General features: G+C 37.3%; 1 protein-coding gene across 5 annotated transcripts; it reads left to right on the top strand.

The window, feature by feature from the left end:
• Nucleotides 1–10891: 10891 nt before the first annotated feature.
• On the top strand, nt 10892–25652 carry LOC306992556 (Fc receptor-like protein 5). 5 transcript variants are annotated; one of them, XM_079601598.1, is made up of 15 exons: nt 11192–11220; nt 11603–11683; nt 12259–12294; nt 18122–18218; nt 18303–18379; nt 19583–19864; nt 20492–20758; nt 21218–21490; nt 21785–22063; nt 22162–22446; nt 22526–22804; nt 22893–23156; nt 23914–24159; nt 25047–25151; nt 25227–25652. In XM_079601598.1, exons 3-15 carry the CDS (start codon nt 12261–12263, stop codon nt 25280–25282), a joined length of 2544 nt encoding a protein of 847 aa, XP_079457724.1. In that variant the 5' UTR covers nt 11192–11220; nt 11603–11683; nt 12259–12260; the 3' UTR covers nt 25283–25652. The 5 variants fall into 5 exon arrangements, with proteins under 5 accessions (XP_079457723.1, XP_079457724.1, XP_079457722.1 ...); XM_079601597.1 differs by lacking the exon at nt 11603–11683 and having other exon boundaries at nt 10892–11220; XM_079601596.1 differs by having other exon boundaries at nt 18122–18379.
• Nucleotides 25653–26206: the final 554 nt, after the last annotated feature.

The following is a 26206-nucleotide window of genomic DNA, read 5'->3' as shown; positions in this document are numbered from 1 at the left end:
TTACCAATCATTTAAAGTTGTCACATGACCCACTGGGGTCAATTTTGTGTCTCGTTTCTATGGTTTCAGCACATGTGCACAGGGCTCTGTATTTTCCCCAGTGAAATGTGAAATTTTTATAATTTGAAGTTAATCACCCAGGCAACATGATAACAAACTAAAAACAATAAGGCCAAACCAGGCACACTATGTTCGAATACAAATATATTATATTTTTAAGGAAAAGAGTTACAATTATCTAAATATTGAATTTGTAATACACTTTTAAGAGTATATTCACATACTATATGGGCCATTCTACAGAATTGGTGCAAACTGCTGTCCCTCATCCAAAAAACACATTTGAAAAGCATTTAATTATTAAAATCTTAGATGTTTACTAAGATCCTTCAATTATCTATTGAAACCCACAATAATATTTAAGATATCAGTAAGCTTTATATATATATATATATATAAATCATAATGTATGGGCTACTTTCAATTAGGAGGTGGCTGTCCCAAACCCTAACCCCTAATTTTCAACTTGTGAAAATGATATTGAAAAAAAAAATATATATATATATTTTTTTTTAATTGAAGTTAAAATATATTTATTTTATTTTTAAATCATGAAACTTTATCAAAAAAAAAAAAGTGTCCTGCATTTCATGTCACTACCAAAACAGTGAATGTTGTAGTCCATTGGCTGAGACTGATTTTAACCACACCCCCACATTTTTTATCAGGAAATATTCCTGTGTTGGTTTTGTCCAAAATTAAAAAAAATGGTCACAATGGCCGACCATTGAAAGTGAATGGGAGAGACTGAAAATAACAGAACAATTTAGTTTTCAGGAGCATCATGTGTGCTTGCAAACATCGAGCCCTTGGACCTGTGGATGTATCGATACATTTACACGCTACCCAGACACACACACACGTTTGAACACACAAACTTTTTTGAGTATTACACACATTCTTTTCCACAGAGAGAAATTTGATCCTACCCTAACCTGCATCTAATATACATTTACCCATCTGACATTACCACACACACCCACACACACACAAACACACACACACACACAAACAGGCCGTGACTGCAGTGACCCGGCTTCAAAATAATCTTTCTTTCATGTTCTTGTTTCATCACAGCTTCCAGACAAAATATTATGACACTTGCTGTTTTTTGTCTTGAAGCCGATGTCAGCCATGCACTAACGAGGCATCAGACACAATCTGGTGCAACGGAGGTTATTTTAATGTGAATCTCATTCTCTTTTTAAATATAACTTAATAAAATTTTGTACTTCTTCATGATACCCACGTTTCTGCCTACCTTCTTAAAGGGCACCTATTATGGAATTTTGAAATTTACCTTGCATGTAGTGTGTAACATAGATCTAAGTGAACAAAAACGTTTGAAAGTTTGAAATATGAAAGTGCACCGTATATAAAGTTATTGTCTTTCAAAAGTGAGAGTCGACTCTGAGTCATTTTTATGAATCGTTAGAAGACCGAAGCTTTTTCTCTGACTAGATGACGTCAACTTGTCAAGTTATTTGAATACGATACGCCCACTTATTGCGCTCCAAGGCCAGCAGGGAAAATATCATGGCGACGAGACGCTGCGTTCTGAAGTGCGGCTCAAAAGCAAACTTTTTTCATCTGCCCAAAGAGGAGCATTTGAAGACTAAGTGGCTACAATTCACTATACCACAGAAGTATAGTCCGACCCTTGTGCTTTGTTCGCGTCATTTTGAAGACGATTGCTTTTTAAATGCAATCAAACTTGGATTCGCGAGCTGGCTGATATTGAAGGAAGGTTCAGTTCCAGGTGTATTTGCATCAGCTTCATCCTCCGTATCACAACCTGTAAGTGTTATTAATAATTGTTGCTTTTATATTTTATGTAGCATGCTTAATAATTATTTTGTTTGTTGTGTAAGCACCGTTTAGCTTCTAGGTCTTCAATGGCAATTGTATTGAGATATGTGAAGTGTTTGTCGTTGTTTTCGGAGTTGTCTAAAGAATAGAGTAATACCTCGTAGTAACGTAACTGCATTTTTTTTTTTTGTAAAAACGTTATGTTTATGCATCGGGCTAACGCAAACAAAGACTGATTGTGCTTTTACAATATGAACTCTGGGCTATGCTCGCTAACATAACATTAAATTATTTATCTTATTTTTCGTTTTTTACTACAAACTATAAAGCAGTGGACTATAATCATTATTATAATACAATTTAATTGATAAAAGCATCATTGTACTCCGTGTTAAAAATAAGTATTATCTCTGTAAACACTGCTGGGTCATCTGACCAATCAGAGCAGATTAGCGTCGCGCAAAGGAGGGGTTTGAAAAACGAGTCGTTGAACGATTCATTTGGGAGTCGGTGAGCAAATCAGGTAAAAATAAATGCATATTATACGAAAACAAAAGTGTTTTTTGTCATTGCATGCATGTAAAACTGTTGTTGGGGACTCCCTAAACAACATTAGGAACATTTTAAATGTCATAATAGGTGCCCTTTAAAGAGTCGAGACCTAAATTCTTAGGTATCATTCATATTTCCAGTGGTGAAATTCCCATGGGTGGCGTAGTCGAAATTCCTTGTGTCTGAAACCTGTACTACTCCGTCACAGTATGATCAAATTTCTCTCTGTGGAAAAGAATGTGTGTAATACTCAAAGTTTGTGTGTGTGTCTGGGTAGCGTGTAATTGTATCGATACATGCACAGGTCCAAGGGCTCGATGTTTGCAAGCACACATGCTCATATGTGTACATGAAAATAATGAACATGCTCCTGAAAACTAAATTGTTCTGTTATTTTCAGTCTCTCCCATTCACTTTCAATGGTCGGCCATTTGTGACCATGCCTACTCTCAGATAAATGAGGCCCACGATTAATCAGATGCAAACAGAAATATAAAACCAGTTCTAATTGAAAGAGAACAAGTTGACAAAAAGATTGAATCCAAGATTGGGTGTAAATATGGTATAATGAGTGATTTATAAGCTATTTTTATAGGCCGGTCATTTTTGACCGGGAACACCACAAGTGTGACTATGTGCCATATTTTTTACAAAACAAAAGTTTCAAAACAAAATTCCTGGTGAGAATTTTTAATTGACTAGTGTGATCAACAATACCAATTTTCTTCAGATTTTATTTAATATTTCCAAAATTATTAAAAAAATTACTCAAAAGAAATGCCTACTCCCAAATAAATGAGGCCTATGATTATTCAGATGCAAATCAAAATCTAAAACCAGTCCTAATTGAAAGAGAACATGTTGACAAAAAGATTGAATCCAAGATTGGTGAAAATATGGTATAATGAGTGATTTATAAATTTTTTTTTTTTATGGGGACCGGGACCATTTTTGACCGGGAACACAACAGGTGTTATAGGGTTTTGAACCACATGAGGGTTAAGTTCGTTTTCGACTAGCAAAGCAAAAGTAACTATTCTGTGGTTGGTTGCCAGTTGTGAGGTGACATAAAATAAAGCGTGCCAGACTCCTATTGGCTGAAATCTGAAAACTTTCCAGGCCAATCCGTGATCTTTCCTCCAAACCCTTTATTTTGATGATGATGATACAAATGTGTGATTCCCAGTGAAACACTTTGGTCTTTAAGCATAATAGCTTTAGTTTAATTGTATAAATATGTAAACATATATTATGTATAAATACTTGAGATTTGATTAAAAAAAAATGGGCCTGTTAATTTGCTTTCACTTGTAATTTAAAGGAAAGCCAATGTCACTTTTGACCAATGAAATAATACTCTTTACTATTAACTAGTGGGTGGCTCTTAGAAGAGCTTTTTTTTTTTTTTTTTTTTTTTACAAAAGTAAAAAGACTGAGTTCATTTCTTTTTGAAAAGAAGGAAAACAAGTGAAAAAAAAGTTCACCCCAATTTTTGGGAGCTTGGGGGTCCCTGATAATATATTTATTATAAACCGCCGGATATTTATCATAAAAAATTTATCAAAAAAACAATCATATAAACAAACTAATACCTCATGGGTTTCTTAAATGTTTCTCACATTTCATATAAATATATAAACCAAATACACATACACATGCATACAAACTTTACTTTACTGACTGACCCTAACTGACCCCTGACCCCTAACTGACCCCTGACCTCCCGGCTGTCTCTCAAGCCTGATTCAGGGATCCTCTCTTCCTGACTCTCCTCAAGCTCACGGTCAGAGGGAATGACCCGATCATGTTCCTTCTGCCCATAACATGTTCTTGTGTCCATTTCCTGTAAGTTTCAGTAGATAGTAAAAATATTAACTATTGTGTTCAAGTCTTGTCAGAAAGATGGTATTTTCGAGTGTAACGCACATGAACTCCACCACAATGTCGTAATTATGAGTGGGAGGCAATGGCGGAAGCAAATTGTTTTCAATCATGATACATTTATTTCTGAATACTGACAGTATAATGTAGTTTGTGTGCATTATGTGTGTTGTTAATGAAGAAGAGAGATCAAGTTTACCAGAAAACACTCATTCAGACATTCAGCTTGAGTGACCAAACTACATTTCCCATCATTCTCTGTGGCAGCATATACTACTACTACTACTACTACTACTACTACTACTACGGCCCTGTCCTAAATGGCACCCTAAGCACTCGCGGTCTTCCTCTGAGTCCGCACTTTCGTAATGTAACGCCGCTTTGACTGTCGGGAAGTAGTCTGGTGTGTAGTGCGCATTAGTGCGGGATCGGCAAAAGTGCGCATCGAGGGCGCAAATCGACCGCAGAGCTCGCGAGCACCTTCTAGAGCTAAAATTACAAATGGGACACCCTACGATCTCACGGACTTAACGGGCAGCCATTGTAAGTCCACAAGACCGAAAGTGCATATGAAGTGTGCCATTTGGGACAGGGCCTACTACTACCACCACCACCACTACTACTACTAATAATAATAATAATACTAATAATAAAAACAACATCAATTACACACATAATGCGCATTCTTGAGTTTTAAAAACTTGTAAAAACAAACTTCCCAGGAGGACTTTAATGCACCATATGGTCCTAAACCTATTGATATTGCACAATGTTGCCATGAGGCAAACCAAAAAAACACAGTCTTAGTAAATAAATAAAAACTTTAAACAATCAAACATACTGTTCTCTCAGTTCAAGTAAAAGAAAAAAATTGAATTAATGCAGCCGATCAAATATTTTTCTGAATTTTGATATTATCTTGGAAGAAGTGATATAAGGCCAAGCTGAGGAAGGCTATGGGAGTGGAGGTGTTAAAATCCTCACATCTTAGGCATAAGCTTCTTGGTTTATTTAAATTCTGTTTTGACAACGGTATTGTTCCTTCTACATGCATAATCATTAAACCTATTCCTAAATCAACGAAAGATGACCCCGTATACCTCTTAACTAGGAACCAGTCTCCTACTGTTTATAAAATCTACTCTAGTATTTTAAATACTAGATTAAATAATTTTTTGGAAACAACAGAGTATCTAGAAGATGAACAAAATGGATTTTGAAAACACAAGGCATGTATTGATCATATTTATATCATCTCAACAATTGTTAGAACTACTAACTGAAAACAAACCCACTTTTGTTTGTTTTGTGGACTTTAAAAAGGCTTTTGACTGGGTGGATAGGGATTTGTTAAGTTTGAAGCTTCTCCAGGCAGGGGTTGATGGGAAGTTTTACTGGGCATTAAAGTCCCTGTATGCAGACTGTGTGGGATGTGTTGAGGTGAATGATGAGCAGACTGAGTGGTTTCGTATTCCCTTTGGTGTAAAACAGGGATATTTTGTCCCCAAGTCTGTTTTCTCTGTTTATCAATGATTTGGCTCTTGAAATTAAACATCTAAACTTAGGGGTGCGCCTAGACAGTGTCATTGTTGGCATTCTGCTCTATGCTGATTATGTAGCGTTACTGGCCCAAAATGAAGAGAATCTACAGAACATTTTACATGTTTTACAAAATTGGTGCCGTATGGAGACTTGTTATAAATCAAGCTAAAACGCAAATGATGCACTTCAGGAAAGGTGTTACTTTGCGAAGCACAAACGTTTTTTGTCTTTTGGTATACCGTTCTTGAGTATGCAACTCAGTATAAGTATTTAGGATTTGTATTTGATGAATTTATGTTGTTTGACAGAGGAGTTAAAATCCTCGCTGCTGCAGCTTTAGCCCTGGGTTCTGTGATAAACAAGTTCAACATCTGTAAAGATCTCGGTTATGGTACATTCTCCCAGTTGTATGCTGCCTGTGTGTCCCCTGTGTTAAACTATACGCTGCTTCTTGGGGGTTTACAGGTTTGTCCCAGTGCTGGCAGCGCTGGGTGATATGGGCTGGGTTTCTGGATCAGTCCAAAGGAAATGTGAAATGGTTCGACTGTGGAATCGACTTATTAATCTGTCTGTAAATAGAGTAACAAAAAAAGTGTTTTTGTGGAGTCAGAATAAGTCCCCCTGGCCTGCAGAGCTCCAGACTGTTTTTGCTGATGCACAACTCCAGTTCGTATTCTGTAATTATTTGTCCTGTAGCGTCAACAACATCAGATCCAATTTGATCAGTCATATTTTAAACATAAATGGCTGATTGGGATTATGGCTAAGCCTAGCCAAGGACTTACTTACAAATTAAAGATGTATGTGAAACAGAGTTGTATGTAAAGGCAAATTTGACAAGGAACCAACGATCTTTGATGGCTCAACTGCGCACTGGCATCCTTCCCCTGGCCTTAGAAACTGGTTCACCCAAATTCCTGAAGAGGACAGACTCTGTAGACTGTGTGAGTTAGGAGAGGTTGAAAATGAAACTCATTTTGTGTTATATTGCCCACGGTATGATGATTTTAGAAATGTATTATTTGGTGAATTGTTTGTTAAAAAGCCTGAAATGTTCTGGATGTGTGATGTGTGACGACAAGATGAAATGGTTGTTTAATTTTAATGTGTTTAAATTGGCTACTTTTGTTTGTAAAGCCTGGATGACTTGTTTATTTAAATAAGTTTATGTATGTTGTGATAACTGGTCTTTTGTTGGTGGTTTTGGTGTTTTACAAGCCCATTAGGGCAAGACACAATAATCAAAACTATTCATTCATTCATCCATTCATCCATCCATTCATTCATGTATTCATTCATCCATCCATTCATTCATCCATTCATTCATTCATCCATCCATTCATTCATCCATTCATCCATTCATCCATCCATCCATCCATCCATCCATCCATCCATTCATTCATTCATCCATTCATTCATCCATCCATCCATTCATTCATTTATTAATTAATTCATTCATTCATCCATCCATTCATCCATTCATTCATTCATTCATTCATCCATTCATTCATTCATCCATCCATTCATCCATTCATCCATTCATTCATTCATTCATTCATCCATTCATTCATTCATCCATCCATTTATTCATTCATTCATTTATTCATTCATTCATTCATCCATCCATCCATTCATTCATCCATCCATTCATCCATTCATTCATTCATTTATTCATTCATTCATCCATTCATTCATTCATCCATTCATTCATTCATCCATTCATCCATCCATCCATTCATTCATCCATCCATTCATCCATTCATTCATCCATTCATTCATTCATCCATCCATTCATCCATCCATTCATTCATCCATTCATTCATTCATTCATCCATTCATTCATTCATTCATTCATTCATTCATTCATTCATTCATCCATCCATCCATTCATTCATTCATTTATTCATTCATTCATACTACTGTACATTCGGATGCTCATGCATTTATTTTGTATTTTCTTACCAATTGATGGCACGTCACATGTATTGTTCCCTGCTGAGAGCAACATCATGCCGTCTTGTTGTGGACAATTATCAGTTCATCTGTACATTTGAGTTCATATTGAGTCTCTGATCATTTGAAATGAATAAAGTAAAATGAGCAAATTAGTTAAAATTGGATGAAAACACTTTCATGACAAAGATTGTTATCTCATATTTCAGAAATAATGTTTTTAATAAACTAAAGAAGGATGTGTGATGTCCACAGCTTGTGTGTTTCAGGGTCCTAATGTTCTCCAGGTTCAGGGTCTGTTAACACACATTAAGGAAACGTTTTAAAAGGCCAGGACTCATTTTCCAAAGTCACTTTATTAACTTACTACTACTAACCCTAACCCTAACTTAGAGAAGATCTGTGCCCGGTTGCATAAAGCACCTTAAGTTTGTCCCTTAAGTATGACACTTAAGGGGCGATTTCCCCTTACCTAAGAGAATAACTTAAGGGTGTTGCATATAGTCTCTTAAACGATTCTCTTAGGTAAGGGAAACATTTAAGTGTTTCACGACAGCGATCCTGGATTCACGTTATAAAAGTCTGTTGTTGCCATAGATACGCAAAACACTAACACAAGCGGGAAAGAGCCGCCGCAACCCGGTGAACCACTCTGCTGACAGACGATTTATGAACGTGGAAAACATCTCCCACTATCGTCTGAAAACTCCCAGTTGCAAAAAAAACGCAGTGCTATAAGCAGTTGTAACACCGCAGGTAGAGTGGTTGCGATCTGTGACATGGTCAAGGTCGCCGTCTAGTTTGTTAGTGATGTCAAATATTGCGCGTCGATCAAAACGGTAACTTATTCATGCAACAATAGGGTTCTCCCTATCCCTAAAAATTATTCTTGGCACATAATTATCTTCAGCTGGTTCCATAAATTCAGCCATGTCGTCTTATTTTTTGTCCGCGTTACTCTTAAGGTTACGATTTCCAAACCTTAAGTTATACTTAGGGAAATGACCGTTAAGGGGTTTTATGCAACACTTAACGCTTTTTAAGGGATTATTTAAGTGAAAAAACAGCCTTTAAGGGAAATTCTAAGTGTTTATGACGTTTCACTTAAAAAAACAGTTAAGTAACACTTAAGGGTATTTTTCTGCAACACCCTTAGGTTTAAGGGAAACATAAGGGCGAACTTAAGGGAAAATTTCACTTAAGGTGCTTTATGCAACCGGGCACTGGCCTTTTGTGATTCTGTTTCTCCAACCATTTCTTCAGTTCATCGAGTCGAGGCTGTTCTCCTGAGAGCCGAAGCGCTGAGGAGCAGAAAACACATTTGATGAGCAACATTTGAGTTTTTATGGAATTAAACTTTATGATAAAAAGGCTGTATATTTCATTCACTGACATGATGTAGAGTTACATTAGACACACATTAAATGTCACAAGATTCTCTTTAATCACTGTGTGTGTGTGTGTGTGTGTGTGTGTGTGTGTGTGTGTGTGTGTGTGTGTGTGTGTGTGTGTGTGTGTGTGTGTGTGTGTGTGTGTGTGTGTGTGTGTGTGTGTGTGTGTGAACGAACACAATAACCGTGAGAACAATCTCATCAGAACTGATCTGGAGAATATGATATTCAAGTAGATGAACAGAGCCGTAACAACTTTAATAAATGAGTAGATAAATATCTTAGACTGGATCTCTCTTTTCTTTATCTGTGTATTTCTGTGTGTAGTTTTGTCTCCTCCTCCTTCATCTCTTCTTTCAAATACAGGAAGTGTGTGTGTGTGTGTCACACAGCGCTGTTAAAACTGTCTATTAATGTGACAGTATGGGCTCCAGTGCACTGCCTCTCATCTGTGAGTATTTTATTATCTTCTATACTATCTTCTTTTTTATCTTTATAATGTAATGTGTTCAGCTGAAGGATAATATAATGATTGTTGTGTAGGAGAGTCTATGAATCCACAGTCTTACTTGTATTATTTATTGATCAGATTCAATGTGATGTTGTTACGTGTTGATCAGATAAAGAGTTTGATGATGCATTTATCTGTGTGATAATGTGAAAGCTGGAGGCAATGTGTGTGTTTTTGCTCAGTTTTGTTGTAATATCTGTCTTCCCATTTCAAGTAGTTGAGATAAATCTGATTTATTTGAGTTATTGTTGAATGATGCTGTATCTTTAAATAATCTCTCCATCAGAGACTCAGAGAGTTTGAGAACAGAGACCGAACACACACTCAGCTTCTCGATCACTTCTCTTTCTCTCGGACTCTCTTATTGAGAAATAACTGCAAACATTATTTGAAAACTTAAATTTCATTGTCATTCTATGGACAATCAGTTTATCAAACAAAGTTGAGCTTTTCTCAGAACTAACTTCTCTTTTCTGAGACATGTTTCAGTTATTTATAACCAGTTCGCCTGCTCTGCATATTTAGTTGTTGAAGTCAGTTCACACGTGTGTCAGAATAACCGCAGGTTTCCAGAAGAAGTTCATCACGTCGACATATGAACATGTTCCACCAATGCTTGACAACCAGACTTTTGTTGTCCTTTTAAACATATTGATTTATTCATGTTTTGCAAAGCTAATCATTTTTGTCTTTGTTGAGAAATGTCTTGACTGAAAACTTGAGCTATATTTACTTCAATTTTACTTTTGATAGATTGCAAATATATCATTTTTAATGTGGTTTAAGGGCTTTTTCACACTCGTTTGTTTGAGAGACTGCAAGCGGTTGACACATTAAAATACTGTGGAGTGAATATGGTTTGTGTAACAGAGACAGGGGTGTGCCAACTGCCTCAAATATGTTACCAACAGTAGCAGCACCACTGCTCTGGGTGTACCGGCAGAGGGAGGCGTAAAAATGAAGTGACGTGATGATGAGGTCAAAAGTTCAGTGTTTAATCCAATAAGTGCATCTGGTATTTATTTACAGTGAAAATCCCAAAAGAAAACTGAACAAATAAAAATAAAATAAACTGTTCAAAGTTATCTGCATACAAACTTTGGCTATGCCAATAAATTGACCCAAAAACAGAGCAATAACTTACACAACCACTCACTCTACGAGCGTCCAACAACACTGAGGCGCCTTCTTAAAAAGGCTAAGCCCCTCCTATCTGGACCAAACCATTTGGTAATTAAAGATAATAAAGGAATTTAAGCAAGACCAAACTAAATAGATTTAACAGTAACAAAGATATAAACTGTTAGAATAATACCAAAATATATAAACATTGAAAACAAAACAAACTCAATTAATTATTAATGTTAAACAATGTTTAACAAAGAATCAAACAGAACCCCAATCTCCCCCTCACACATGAGAACAATGAACTGTGCCTACTATTGGCGGGAAAGAGGGATTCAAAAATGGTGGCAGTTACAGTGACCAGGTTATGTCTGTTTGGTAAAGTAAAATGTTCCAGTACGTAAGTATGACAATTTATTATTATGCAAGTGGTTAATTGAAAATAAATAAACATTTAACATGGTTACCGGTCTTGTTTGAGTTCTTAACAATACATAAATCAACAAAGATTAATGAATAACTCGGTAAACGTTAAACTAAAGAAAAAGGACATGGAGAGGACAGTTACAACACGCAACAATACACAATCAGTGACACACATATATCTGCGTTAACTAATGTTACAATATGCACAAAACAGATAGTGTGTTAGGATGTTAGTGTGAAAAGTATGCATGTATGTTCTCAGTCCAGTGTCATTATAAGAGGCTTCTCCAAAATAAGAGTCTCTAGTCACAGAGCCTCACTGTGACCGTTTGTTTTGTGTGTGTAATTGTAGGAGGAACTGAGATCATTTAGTGTTGATATATGAATTATTTCTGGCCGAGGCGAGAGCTCTTGAAGTGCTGAAGCGAACGAGGTGTGAAAATGCTCTCAGACCAGAAGCATGAGGTCACTTGCAGCAGGTTTTCTTTCTGGTTGTGGTTCATTTCATCTGCAGGCTACTCTATGTCCACATTATTTTACTATTAAGTCAAAATTAGGGGTGTGCACGAATATTACAAACTGTTATTATTATTCGAAAAAGAAAATACTAAGTATTTAATTATATACAGTAATATAATTAAAATTTTAATAAATTTTAATTAATTAAAATTTAATTTAATTATAACCAACTCACAGTTATAATTAAATGCACTGGGTGGCGCTGTGGAGCGTGTTAACAAATGGATTGTATTTGATCACATCATTGAATCTATCAGTGAATCAGTGAATCGACTCTCGAATCGACTCTCGTATCTGTTCACGAGTCATGTGACGTCATTGTGTGTGATGATGTTAAATGCTGGAGAATCAGTTTTCATCTGAATGAGCATCAGAACAGAAAAACACTTTCAGTTCATGTAGAATAAACTCTAGACATGTGTCAGTGTGTGATTTACATTGTGTTGAATGAATGGAAATGCTTCATATCTGTGTTTCTTCTGCTTTTAGTGATGATGTCCCTCGTTCACTCTGGACTCAGTCAAGGTACTGTCCGTTACTGCAGTAAATTATAATGATGTTTTAAAGGTAGGGTAGGTCAGAATTGTCTAAAAAAAACTTTTATTCAAATTTGTTTAAACTGTCTTTATATACCAATGCATAATTAAAATGCAAGTACTCTGAAATAGAGAGTATAAAAAACCGAGTGACTCTAGTGTATTTAATCTTCAATAAACACAGCTCATTAATTCCATTCACTCCCACCTAAAAATGGGTGCGCGACTGCGCGCACGTGGGCAGAGCCAGTAATAACGGCGGTAGTCATGGCGACGGAGAGTGACAGTCGCGCAAGCCAATCCTGTGATTCGTCCCCGAATGGAAATAATGAGCTGTGTTTAATGAAGATTAAACGGTCTAGAGTCACTCGATTTTTATACTCTTTTTATCAGAGTACTTACATTTTAATTATGCATTGATATATATAGAAAGTTTAATCAAATTTGGTAAAAAGTTTTTATATAAATCCTACCTACCTTTAACTAATGTGAATTGTGTTGTATTTACATGATACATCAGCCTATACAACTAAATTAACAATATCTTACATATTTTGTAAACTTTTTTATTTAGTTTCATGAACATTTTTATAAAACATGGGCCTTTATTTTTAGTTAAAGGCTTATGTCTGCTATGTTAGGCTAATTTTTTTAAATGTAAGTAACTAATTTAAACACATAAACTGGTTGCCGTTGTGATGAGACTTTCATGCTCGGCCAGACTCGGCTCGAAGTCGTGCATCTTCGGATGCGGAGTGCGCGCTGTTACAAGAAAATCCGCGTGACTCAGTCAATAATTACAACAGCAGCAAAAACTCAGAAACATGCGAACAGAACTCACTGTGCAGAACTCATTTCTGTTTTAGTGGATTATGATATTTCTTGTGTGAAATCAAGGTCTGTGTAAATGCTGCCATATAATAAAATATAACAATTATATTGATCATATAATTTATATGTAATTTGTTTACGTTTTCTAAAATCACTTTCATAATTTCAGTTGTGTTTGTTATTTATACGTTTATACATTATTTATATATCATAAGTTGCAGTACCTTTATTTTGAAGGACTATGCGGACTTCACGTCAGATTCTTAGATCATGCAAGAAAGCGGCCGAGTAAAGCTAGGTTTATACTCGCCGCGTCCGCACGAGCGCGAAGGTGTGCACGGCAAACATTAGGTGTCATTTTTCCAAACGGCATTGCGGTGTGGACGGTCGTTGGGTGCGCAAGGGCCCATTTCGCTAGACTGTACATTTCCTGGAGAAAATGTGAGTGGTGCTTGCAGTGGCAAAATTCGGCACGGTTGCTAGGGTGTTTCTAGTGGGTTGCTAAGGTATTCTGGGTGGTTGCTAGGATATCCTGGGTTGTTTGTGGTTGGTAAGGTGTTTTGGGTGGTTGCTATAGTGTTGCTATGCGGTTAATATGGTGTTCTGGTTGTTTGCTAAGATGTTGCTAGGTGGTTGGTAAGGTGTTTTAGGTTATTGCTATGGTGCTACTAAGTGGTTGCTAGGGTGTTCTGGGTGGTTGCTAGGCAGTTGCTATGGTGTTCCGTGTTACTTGGCAGTTGCTATGGTGTTCTGGGCGGTTGCTAGGTGGTTTCAAATGTATTATGGGTGGTTGCTAGGGCGTTGTTAAGCAGTTGCTAGGGTGTTCTGGGTGGTTGCTACGGTGTTGCTAGGCGGTTGTTAAGGTATTCTGGGTGGTAGTGATGTGTCGTTCATGAATCTTTAATATGACTCGGGAATACCAAGTTGTCTCAGAGAGTGATTCGTTCATTTTGACCGCGCATGCGCGCAACATCCCATAGGTCCTGTACATGAAACAGAAATGTTCATCTCTCGAGTCTCGAGTCTTCGGCCAGGTCCGAGTCTTTCCTTTTTCCTGTCAGTCCCATAGAGACTATGCAGTCAGTACCGGAAAGACTAATTATTAATTTAATTATATTCTGCTGAAATGAACGAAATGACTCGAAAAAAGATTCGTTCATTTTGCTGAAAGAGATTCAAAGATCCGAGTCAGTAAAATGATCCGAACTTCCCAGTACTACTGGCTGGCTTCTGGGCAGTTGCTAAGGCGTTTCTAGGGTGTTCTGGGTGGTTGCTATGTTGTTGCTATGGTATTCTGGGTGGTTGCTAGGGTGCTGTAACTGGTTGCTAGGGTGTGGCTAATAAGATTTTAGGTCATTGCTAAAATGTAATAGAGAGAGAGGGAGAGCCGCAGGGTTGTCAGGCACTTTGGTGTCTGTGTGTGAAAACGTCGGTTTGGATTTGAATTTCTGAACATTCCGCAATGTTAAGTCAATGGGACTTTTTTTGGCCGCTGAGCGAACATCGTAAACCTGATCGCTTAGAAAAGTCACAGCCGTGGCCGGACTTACCATTGGGTTTGACTGGGCTGCAGCCCATGGGCCCCGTCCAGTAGGGCTCCCCCTCCCTTACCCGTTTTCCTTCGTTTGTTTTGTTCGGTTAACTTGTATGCCAGATATCCAGAAATGATTAGCCGTATTCCCACTGTCTGGCCATGTGTGAGCGAGGGCTATAATCAGCCCAAAGTGACTTGAGCTCTTGAAAACAAAATCCAATACACTAGTGCGCGCGCACGCGCCAAACACGTCTTTCCGCGCTCACAGAGCAGTTTGAAAGGCTTTAGTTTGAAAGATGGAGGGGAGCACTGAATAAAACACAGAGCCTATGATATGCGAGTTATCACACCAGCAAGAGTGACATTTATACAACAGTTCAATAAAGTTACTGAGTAACAGTAGATCGCCTACAATCGGTTTCTGCTCCGGCAAAGAAAACAGAGCAAACAGCAGAACCGCTGCGCCTCCGAGCAACACGTGTTTTGTTCCTCAAAATATCTGCTTTTTTGACAGAATCAGACGAGCAAATGATTCAATTAGGCTATCAATTCATAAATACAGTCGTTTGCTGTTAAACCGGTTAAATCGGTTGAATAAATGATTCAACTCCTTCATTAAGATGCTGGAGACTTGCTGCCACCTACTGGCGGTGTTGGTTTCATAGTTAAAAAGTTTTTATTTTAATGACTTATTTCATTGGTTTCAATCATTTCATATTTCTTTCTACATTAAATTTTACATTTAAAACATTAATCTCTTAACATAAGTTATGCAATTATAATTTGCTGTGTAAATTCATACATGTCATGTCTAAACATGTCTATTTGGTCATAATAGCCATACACCGTGTCTTTGCATTCTGATTGCATTTGTTGACTATATTGGAGAATCTGACATAATAAGAGGACATGATAGCTGACGATTAATGTACAAATACAGTTTTCTCTTGGCTTTATTATTAGAGTTTTGATCTCCGCTCAACCGAGAGACATCCTGCATTATATTGTATTATAATGATTATTTAATATTAGCCTACCACTAAACTTTGACTATAGGCATGTTGCATATTAATTGTTCGAGGAACCTCAAAGCATATTTTAATTTTTGTGTAATTTGTGCTACTCCATAATGATGTTAGTAGTGTAAGTAAACTATAGGCCCAAACATAAACTCAAGCCCAGCCGCCCGAGTCCTGCCCTGGATAGCACACCTCTCCTCAATGAGCCGCACGGTGCGACTGTCATCAAGATCTTGAGCACCAATGCTCAGCTTTATTCATTCAGTGGTTTAGTGGGAAGGACTGGAAGAGAAAAGGGCTTGAGAACAGACAGACAGAAGTGAGTGAGTTCCCAGTTCAGATATTTAAAACTCTCTGACTGTAAACAGCGTCATCTACTGGTCAGAACAGGAAGATCAACAATACAGAGACATGCAGACTGGATAAATATATCAGTTTCATTTAGTGTTTACCAATACATGCATTATTGGTGTTGGGGAGAGCGGGGCACAACGCAACACTTTTTGACTTTCTCAGTTTGTGTAAATCGGGGTTTAGAGTATTTATTTTCCCCACATTAATTTCCCACATGTCTAGTACAATTATGTGGTTTTGCTTTATTAATACAGTGTATACTTTTTTCTCGAATGGAAGTGAAATGTGACAACATACACATTGTACATTGATGTACATTGTAACATCACCATACGACAGCTTAAAATGATGTCTGATCTAATCAAAAAAATATACAAGTCAAACCAAAATATTTTCTCAATAAAATACAATTATTAACTTTTCCATATAAAATAATGGTATTTTTTAATAATTAAAAATAAACTAATTTTTGAGTTTGACAACAAACACGCCTGAAAACACAGCTATACAGCATAGTTCAAAACACAATAATAATTAATAATTTCTGAACATTGACTCTCAGTCTTTATTTACATGTTTCTCATGTTTTCTCAATAGAATTCATAAAAGTATAGAATATAATTGCATATTTCTAATAGAGGCTCATTAACGCGATGTGACAACATGCCCCGCCAGCACAACTGGGATTTAAACCCTGCTAGTGTCTTCTGCTGGTTAGATCAGCATTAAAGACCTATATCTCAACTGTTAAATAACAGATTGGAGATTAAAATAATATCAGATTTGTCTAATTTGAAATAAACACAAAAAATATAGATGAAAAAATTAACTTAAAGGGTTAGTTCACCCAAAAATGAAAATAATGTCATTAATGACTCACCCTCATGTCGTTCTAAGCCCGTAAGACCTCCGTTCATCTTCGGAACACAGTTTAAGATATTTTAGATTTAGTCCGAGAGCTTTCTGTCCCTCCATTGAAACTGTATACTGGCCATGTCCATAAAGGTAATAAAAAGATCATCAAAGTAGTCCATGTGACATCAGTGGGTTAGTTAGAATTTTTTGAAGCATCGAAAATACTTTTTGGTCCAAAAATAACACAAAATAAGACTTTATTCCGCATTGTATTCTCTCCCGGGTCTGTTGTGAATCCTTCACAGTTACGCTGATGGCGTAAGACGCTGATGACGTGTTATCTGGTGCGCCCGAGCTTCGTTTACAGTCTGAGGGAAACGCACGCTGTAAAAGTGTCTCATCCGCGACATGCACATTTACGCACCATTAAAAAAATGATATCCACGCAAACAATGTAGAATAGCTTGAATATAGCGTGCGTCTCCCTCAGACTGTAAACGAAGCTCGGGCGCACCAGATAACACGTCATCAGCGTCTTCCGTCAGCAGCGTCACTGCGGAGTCCTGAACGCAGATTTTACAACAGACCCGGGAGAGAATACAATGCGGAATAAAGTCTTATTTTGTTTTATTTTTGGACCAAAAAGTATTTTCGATGCTTCAAAAAATTCTAACTAACCCACTGATGTCACATGGACTACTTTGATGATCTTTTTATTACCTTTATGGACATGGCCAGTAGACTGTATATACAGTTTCAATGGAGGGACAGAAAGCTCTCGGACTAAATCTAAAATATCTTAAACTGTGTTCCGAAGATGAACGGAGGTCTTACGGGCTTAGAACGACATGAGGGTGAGTCATTAATGACATTATTTTCATTTTTGGGTGAACTAACCCTTTAAGTAAGAAATGTACTTTTGCTATGTATGGTTAAATAAATGTCCTGTGATATCTTACAAAGATTTCTGAATTTTGGCGCAATTTTTTCTCTATATAGTGTTGATATGGCAACTAGTAAATACACAAGTTTCGTCATGCTGGCATGTGTGGAAGTATTTAAAACAAGTGTGTTACAAACTTACAAATCCCCGCGTTGCGTTGTGCTCCTAATCATTACAATTTACAAGCTAGATTTTTAATTTAAGTGTTTTTCTCCTGAGGAAGTTTTGAGTTCATGACGTGACCTTGATGCTTTTTAATATTTACTTCTATATTTCTCAGTGAAACCTGTAGTGACGGTGAAGCCAGATCAGCGTGTGTTCAGTGGAGAGAGAGTCACTCTCACATGTGACATACAGAGAGGAGGAGACATTCAGTGGTACAGATGGACTAGAGATGGACACACTGACTATCAATATACAACAAAAGCAGAGTTCAGTTTCACAGCTTATGTGTCCAACAGTGGTGACTACAGTTGTAGAGGAGAGAGATCAGACACACACACAGACTACAGTGATGCTGTTACACTGACTGTATCAGGTGAGTCTTCATATTCATCTGTTTAATGACCATTTAAAATACATATTTCAACACTTATGATCTTCTGTATCTGCCACATCTGTTGTTATAAGAGGACTGAAGCAATTCACTTTTAGTCATTATCCAGTGACTGCACACATCTTGTGTTTGTTTTGTGTTTTGTGGAGGTTTTGATTTATTATAAAATTAAATTGTGACTTCAGTGTTAAAGGCGTCTCTTAGATGTTGACTTTAGTCACTGTCACTATGGTTACAGGAGATATTATCATGAGAATAGAAAAGGACTTGGGTGATTGAGTTCAGTGCTGATGAGTTTTGTACTGAAGTCAGAGAGAATGACGTGATTTACAGATTATTTATCTCACATTATAAGAGGAAGAAATTCACTTTTAGTCATTATTCAGTAACTGCACACGTCTTGTGTTTGTTTCGTGTTTTGGGTTTTAAGTTTATTATAAAATCATGTTAATTGTGACTTTCCAGTCTTATGGTCTCCATCTTTAATATTTAGTCACTGTCACTATGGTTACAGGAGATATTCATGAGTATCATGATAATATAAAAGGACTAGTATGATGTTTCTGAAATATTATTTTAACCTATTTTGTATTAACGACTCAAAAGTCCTCATTAAAAAAACGTTCCTAATTAATCCAATGGGGAAAGTTATAGTGACGTGATACACAGCAAGATCCTCAGTGTTGAATGAACTCGATGTCTAAATGGGTCCAAGAGTGTTAAAGATGAAGAAACTACAGTTGTGCTAATTTTGAGAACATTATTAAAAACCAGATAACATTGAACAAACATTTTATTAACGTTACTGGAAGAATTTTTGTTCATAACTTTGAGAGATCCTTCATAACGTTATTAGCCAAAGTTAAAATAACATTCCCTGTTAGCTGGTTATGGTAAAAAAGGTTCAACACAAAATGCACACATCCAGCGGGCAAAACTAACTCCGTGAGGAAGCTCAACCACAAAAACTGTGAAAGTGAAGAGAAAGTTGCACACCACATCTCCAATAATAGAAACATGTATTTCATGTATTTTGGTGATGGTTAACGGTTTATTCTCTGCAGGGTTTATACCAGCAACATTCCCATTTACAACCAGCGTTTACAACCGAAGGTCCTTCTGAACAATCAGTTTTATTCCCTGAAAGAGCTGTTCGAGTTTTTATGTTTCTGTGTTTCTTCTCAGCTTTACCCACATCTACAGTGACCGTGACACCAGACAATCCTGTATTCACTGGAGAAACAGTCGATCTGAAGTGTGTGATAAACTCTGATCACAGTGACTGGAGATATGAGTGGATTAAAGACAGTGTAAAGTTACAGACGTCTGGGCGTTACACTGTAAACACACACACTCTCAATATTGTTAAAGTTACTGAGTCTGATCAGGGTTGGTACTGGTGTACAGGACAGAGAGATGAAAGACCAAACTCATCAACATCAGGATCTGTTTATCTCTCAGTGAAGGGTGAGTTCAACATCATTGTCCTCTTAAACTCTCTCTCCTATTCATGATCACACATCTAATCGAGAGTCTTTGACTGTTACGTTCACACTAATAATGCGGTTCTCACTCCTCTTTTGAAGAGTTATGTTTAATTCTCTCACAGATGACGTGTTCTTGTGTTCAAAACCGTTAGATTGAGCAAGACAGACCGAATGCAGAGCTCTTGAAACCTATTGTAGTTAAAGTATTTAAACGCTATAATAAAAACACTGCACATGATATGAACCAGCAGCTAAAATACTTCCAAAAACATATTTTTGTATTTAATAAATGTATTGCTGCCTGCACTTACTGGAAATCTGTGAATTATTTGACATGCAAATAGAAAATAACATGCATGTATTATAGACTCAGTTTACATGTATGTTATGGCACAAATATAGCCAGTTTTTTAGTTTATAAAAAGTTTACCATAGTTTATCAATAATTACAAGCAATTTTGATGTAGTCAAAACAAAATACAAACAAACTAGATTTTTAATATTTATTACACTATTTGTCTTATAAGGAGGTTTTGAGTTGATAACAGTGATCATGATACTGTGATGCTGTTTTAATCAATATTTACTCATGTGTGTATTAATACAGGAAAACCTGTAGTGACGGTGAAGCCAGATCAGCGTGTGTTCAGAGGAGAGAGAGTCACTTTCACATGTGTCATACAGGGAGGAGGAGACATTCAGTGGAGATACAGCTGGACTAGAGATGGACACACTTTATACAACACTGGCTATCCATATATAACAACAGCAGAGTTCAGTTTCACAGCTGATGTGTCTGGTAAATACAGATGTAGAGGAGAGAGATCAGGCACACACACAGACTTCAGTGATGCTGTTACACTGACTGTATCAGGTGAGTCTTCATATTCATCTGTTTAATGACCATTTAAAATACATATTTCAACACTTATGATCTTCTGTATCAGCCACATCTGTTCTTATAAGCAATTCACTTTTAGTCACGATTGTCTTCAGATGTCGATCGTGTGTGTTGCACATTTTAATCAGGATATTTTATATGCGAGGGAATAGAAAACTATCTTACTGACTTCAGCACAGTATACTGCCACCTGTTTATAATAGTATGTGAACAGATCATATATGCAACGAAAAAATTATTCAAACTGTCACGTGACCTCATCAAATTACAAGTTTAATTTAGCACCCTTTTTAAACTATTAAACTATTCAAATATTGTACAAATTACAAGCAGACTAGATGTAGTGTTTTTGGAGGTTTTGAGTTGATAACAGTGATCATGATATTGTGATGTTATTTTAATCAATATTTACTCATGTGTGTATTAATACAGGAAAACCTGTAGTGACGGTGAAGCCAGATCAGCGTGTGTTCAGAGGAGAGAGAGTCACTCTCACATGTGTCATACAGAGAGGAGGAGACATTCAGTGGAGATACAGCTGGACTAGAGATGGAGACACTTTATACAACACTGACTATCCATATACAACAACAACAGAGATCAGTTTCACAGCTGATGTGTCTCTCAGTGGTGAATACAGATGTAGAGGAGAGAGATCAGGCTCACACACAGACTTCAGTGATGCTGTTACACTGACTGTATCAGGTGAGTCTTCATATTCATCTGTTTAATGACCATATGTGTGGTCAGTCACAAAACAAATGTATGCTCCTCAGGACTGGAGCAATTATTGTTTCTGTTCAAATGAACAACAAAATTAATTTAATCTTAGTATTTATTATAGTAAATATGCACAAAAACACTGTCGAAAAACCAACCTCTACAATAAATGCTCTGATCCAATAAAGTTGTCTTTTTCTGGGCAAAGACTCAGAATGATTTTTTTCTGATGAAGACAAATACTCTTGAGGATCTGAATCTGTTGTTGTTCTCCTGCAGATCTACAGCCGAAGCCTGAACTCACATCAGATCCTGCAGGAGCTGCACTGACTGGACACACAGTGACTTTGTCCTGTCGCGTGGATCCGTCCACTGGACACTGGGACTCTTACTGGTACAAACACACACTGAACCCTGAGACAGAGAAGAAGAAGACAAACCCCTACAGCCTGAAGATTGACTCAGTGTCTGATGGAGGCCAGTACTGGTGTAGAGCTGGAAGAGGGAAACCAGTCTATTACACACAATACAGTGATGCACTGTGGGTAAATGTGACAGGTGAGAGAGACTGTAGTGTGTGACGCAACAAATACAGATCAGAGACAATATCTACACAACTTCTGAAACTATAAATGCAATAATCTGTGTTTGTACAGAGAGTCCTAAAGCTGTGGTGACGGTACGACCTGATGAACGAGTGTTTAGAGGAGAAACAGTCTCTCTCAGATGTGATATAAAGTGGGGAGGAGACGCTGAGTGGACGTACAGATGGGAAATAGAGGGAACCAACAACCAATATAAAAACACTGTCAGCCGAACCTCAACACAAGAGTTGAACATCAGCAGTGTTGATCTTTCTCACAGCGGTGAATACACCTGTACAGGAGAGATACACACTCAACGCTCTCAGCGCAGTGATGCTGTTACACTGACTGTATCAGGTGAGTGTGTGTGTGTGTGTTGTGATCAGCTTCTCCATCAGTTTCTCTACGGCTCTGTAACTCATGTTGTTTTGTTCAGCTGAAGCTCAGGCATCAGTGCGAGTGTCTCCACAGCCGTGGCTGACTGAAGGAGAATCAGGGACTCTGATCTGTGAGGTTTCAGGCTCCTCTACAGGCTGGACGTTCAGCTGGTTCAGAGATCATGATCATCTGTCAGACAGCAGCAGAGGAGCTGGAGGATCTTACACTCTCAGTCCTGCCGCTCTACAGCACACAGGAGTTTATACGTGCAGAGCAGAGAGAGGACGACCAGCCTATTACACACACAACAGCAGCGCACACACACTGTGGATCACTGGTGAGGGTTTATGCTGGTGCTCATCCGGATCTGTGTGTCACTGCAGTCTCTGTGCTGTCCGTTCTGACTGAGATTTTCCTCTTTTCAGGAGTTTCTGCTTCAGTGTCTCTGGTCCTCAAGCCCAGCAGAAGTCAACACTTCTCATCTGACTCTCTCTCTCTGAGCTGTGAGGATCAGAGTAACTCTGCTGGATGGACAGTGAGAAGATACACAGACAAACACACACAAACTTGTGCAAATCAAACAGGATCTTCATGTGTAATCGCCTCTCTCAGCACATCTGACACTGGAGTGTACTGGTGTGAGTTTGAGTCTGGAGAGAAACGTCGTCCTCGAAACATCACTGTACACGGTGAGTCCGGTTCATAATCATGACATTTGCACTCATTCTAATCTACATTCTAACAAAAAGTCTTTATACATTTTCCTATTTTCTGTACAGCTGATCGCAGACTGACATCTGTACAATTTGAATAAGTTTTTCCACACTTTCTATGATTGTGATGTTAGATGAACCTGCAATTAAATGCCACATAAAAGCAAAGCAATCAAGCAATCCATGTTCATGAGACAGTCTCTTCCCATATAAATTTGCAGATCAAGCTGGAAAATGGACCTGATTTTATGCCAGTGGTTAAAAATCTGAAACGTCCAACAAACTCTCATGACATTTTGTAACTACATTTTGGCAAATTGGTTGCTTTCGATTTTATTTCGATAAGGCATATAAAGCTTGATACGACATTCAAACTGATGCAAAATGGTCAACAGAAAGTTTGCTCCCGCTTCTCGCCTCTTCAAACCCTCTCTAACAATCCACCATAAGAAATAATACAGCAAAAGTGATCAGATGTGCCAATGTGACAGTGAATAACCAATAAGAAATAAAGAATTAGTGCTCAATTTTTTTTTCTTTAAAAAAAAAAATCTAAACAAAACAATCGTCTGCTCATAAAATAGTTTCTCATGAGATCAGGTTAGACCACACAACACTAGTATCAAAAAGCTTGAGAGGTATAAAGTCAATTCATAACATTTCTTCTGATTTGTTTTGCTATATTCTTACTACAGTATTTACAGTATTAAACACACATGTCTTGTGTCTGTAGACGGCGAGGTGATTCTGGAGAGTTCTGTTGATCCTGTGACTGAGGGAGAGACTCTGACTCTACACTGTTTACATCGACCTACAAACTCCCCGATCCTCAGCGCTGATTTCTATAAAGACGGATCACTGATCCAGAATCAGACGACAGGAGAGATGAGCATCACTACTGTCTCAAAGTCACATGAGGGTTTCTACTACTGTAAAACAGAGAGAGGACCGTCTCTCCACAGCTGGATCTCAGTCAGAGGTTATTTTATTCATGAGCGTCTGATGAGATACGCCACACATTTATATACGAGTCTCTGTCACAATCAGTTCAAGACAAATACAAAGATCTGTCATTAAACTCTAGATGGCGCTGACTGACAGGTCTTTAACTCAGTCTGCAATCACATCATTATCTATAGGGCACAGCTGATTGGTTCCTGCTGTATCAGTAGCCAATGAGCTCGCACGCTTTCAGAAACCCTCCACCTTCCCCAGCTCCACCTGTATAGATCTGCTACGGGTAATGCATGTATTGTGTACAGCATGTGTTACTTGCTCACAGCAGCGTAGCAGATCTATTCCTTCGAGACCAAACATACCAACATTGTCATATACATTACCATATACAAACACTCAGAGTTCATGACAGAACTGTGTTTATAGTTTCACATATCTCGCATAACTAGAACTATCAAATCGCATGCAAAATATTCTGAAATATAGTGAAATCAACACCTTATAAACAACATCCCACAATTCAATAAAATCAAGAGTGTTTTATACAACATTATAATAAAATCTGATTGATAAAGACTTTCCTGTCAAAATCTGAATTTTCATAAATTATTTTTTTCATTTGAAAGCAGCAAAGAATGAATCTCGTACAGTTTTTTCGTACCTCTTAAACATTAAAATGAATAATTTATATTAATATACTATGATGTCCTCATTTACATTGTTGTTCCCTGCATGTCTTTATTTCTTCTGTGGAACATAAAAGAAGATATTTCAACTATAAAATAACTATTCCTTTAATACAGAGCTGTAAAGGGGAAATGGTGGTTTGGGTTCCTCGAGAAACTTTCTGAAAGCCCTTGAGATCTCTGTAATGTTGCTCAATAATGTTCTTGTGTTTCTGTTTTTCAGTGTCAGGTCAGATTTCTGTCTTCCACATCCTCAGTTTTCCTCTGGCAGCTTCTCCGTATCTGCTCGCCACAGTCGTGCTGCTTTACAAATGTTACAGAGCGAGAGGTAAAGCTTCTGTCTGATCTCTCTCTCGAGTCACATATTCCCTCACTGACGCAAACATTTATGTGTATTTCACAGTTTCATCTGAAGACCAAAGTCAGTACGCCGTCACAGAGGAAGAAACTTCAATCTGATATTAAAGAGTTCATATTCTGTCCACATGTTTGAATGTTCTGTCAGCATTTATTTTCCTTTAACATGGTTTGAACATATTGGATTATTCGTTCTTATAAGCTTTATATTTGTCATAACCTTGTGTTTTTAGTCTATTCATCAATAATGAAAACTTGACAATAATAATGTTGCTTGTTTGAGTAATTATTAATCATACATAACGGTTTTATTCTTTATTTATTTTTTCCACATTTATATTATTTGTAAACCATCTAATTCAAAATGTGTCTTAATGTTTCAGTCATAATTGAATAATAAATCTTTATACATTTAGTGTCTAATTAAATCATTTGAAAACATTTCATCATTCAAATTCTGTGTTTCCCTTTTGTAGTATTCCTTCTTGTGTTGTGTATTCATTAAACTACACACACATGTAGATGTAACTCAGAACTGGGTATTTATTATTGAACACCAACCGCATGTGCTGCTCACAAGCTCGTGCATCTATATCTCTCACTCACTCCGGGTAACCACACCATAATGAAAGACAAGGTGGCCCTCTAGTGGAGTGAATATGTAATTGCACCATAAATGTATAACACTACACCACATCCCCCCTTTTCTCAGGGATCAAAAATAGCTATAAACAGGATATAAGAACACAAAATATATCTCTTAAAGGAACAGTCTTTCTTATGTATATATATATATATATATATATATATATATAGATATATATATCAAATGTTCTGTCAAATAAGCAGTTCAAGGCTTAACCATGTATAACCTTAATTACTAGACAAGCACATAGTCAGTTCAAACAGTAGTCCTGAAACCTCACAGGAACTTTCACAACTCGACCACTCCTGGTGATTGTGGTACTATTATTATGTGAGGATTGATCTCGAACACCCTGTGCAGACCGATCTCTTGGTTCATGT

Source organism: Phoxinus phoxinus (genome assembly GCF_949152265.1).
Source record: "Phoxinus phoxinus genome assembly, chromosome: 2".
Lineage (NCBI taxonomy): Eukaryota > Metazoa > Chordata > Actinopteri > Cypriniformes > Leuciscidae > Phoxinus > Phoxinus phoxinus.
The sequence above is the reverse complement of the archived record's forward strand: the minus strand, read 5'-3'. Positions and strand labels throughout refer to the sequence as shown.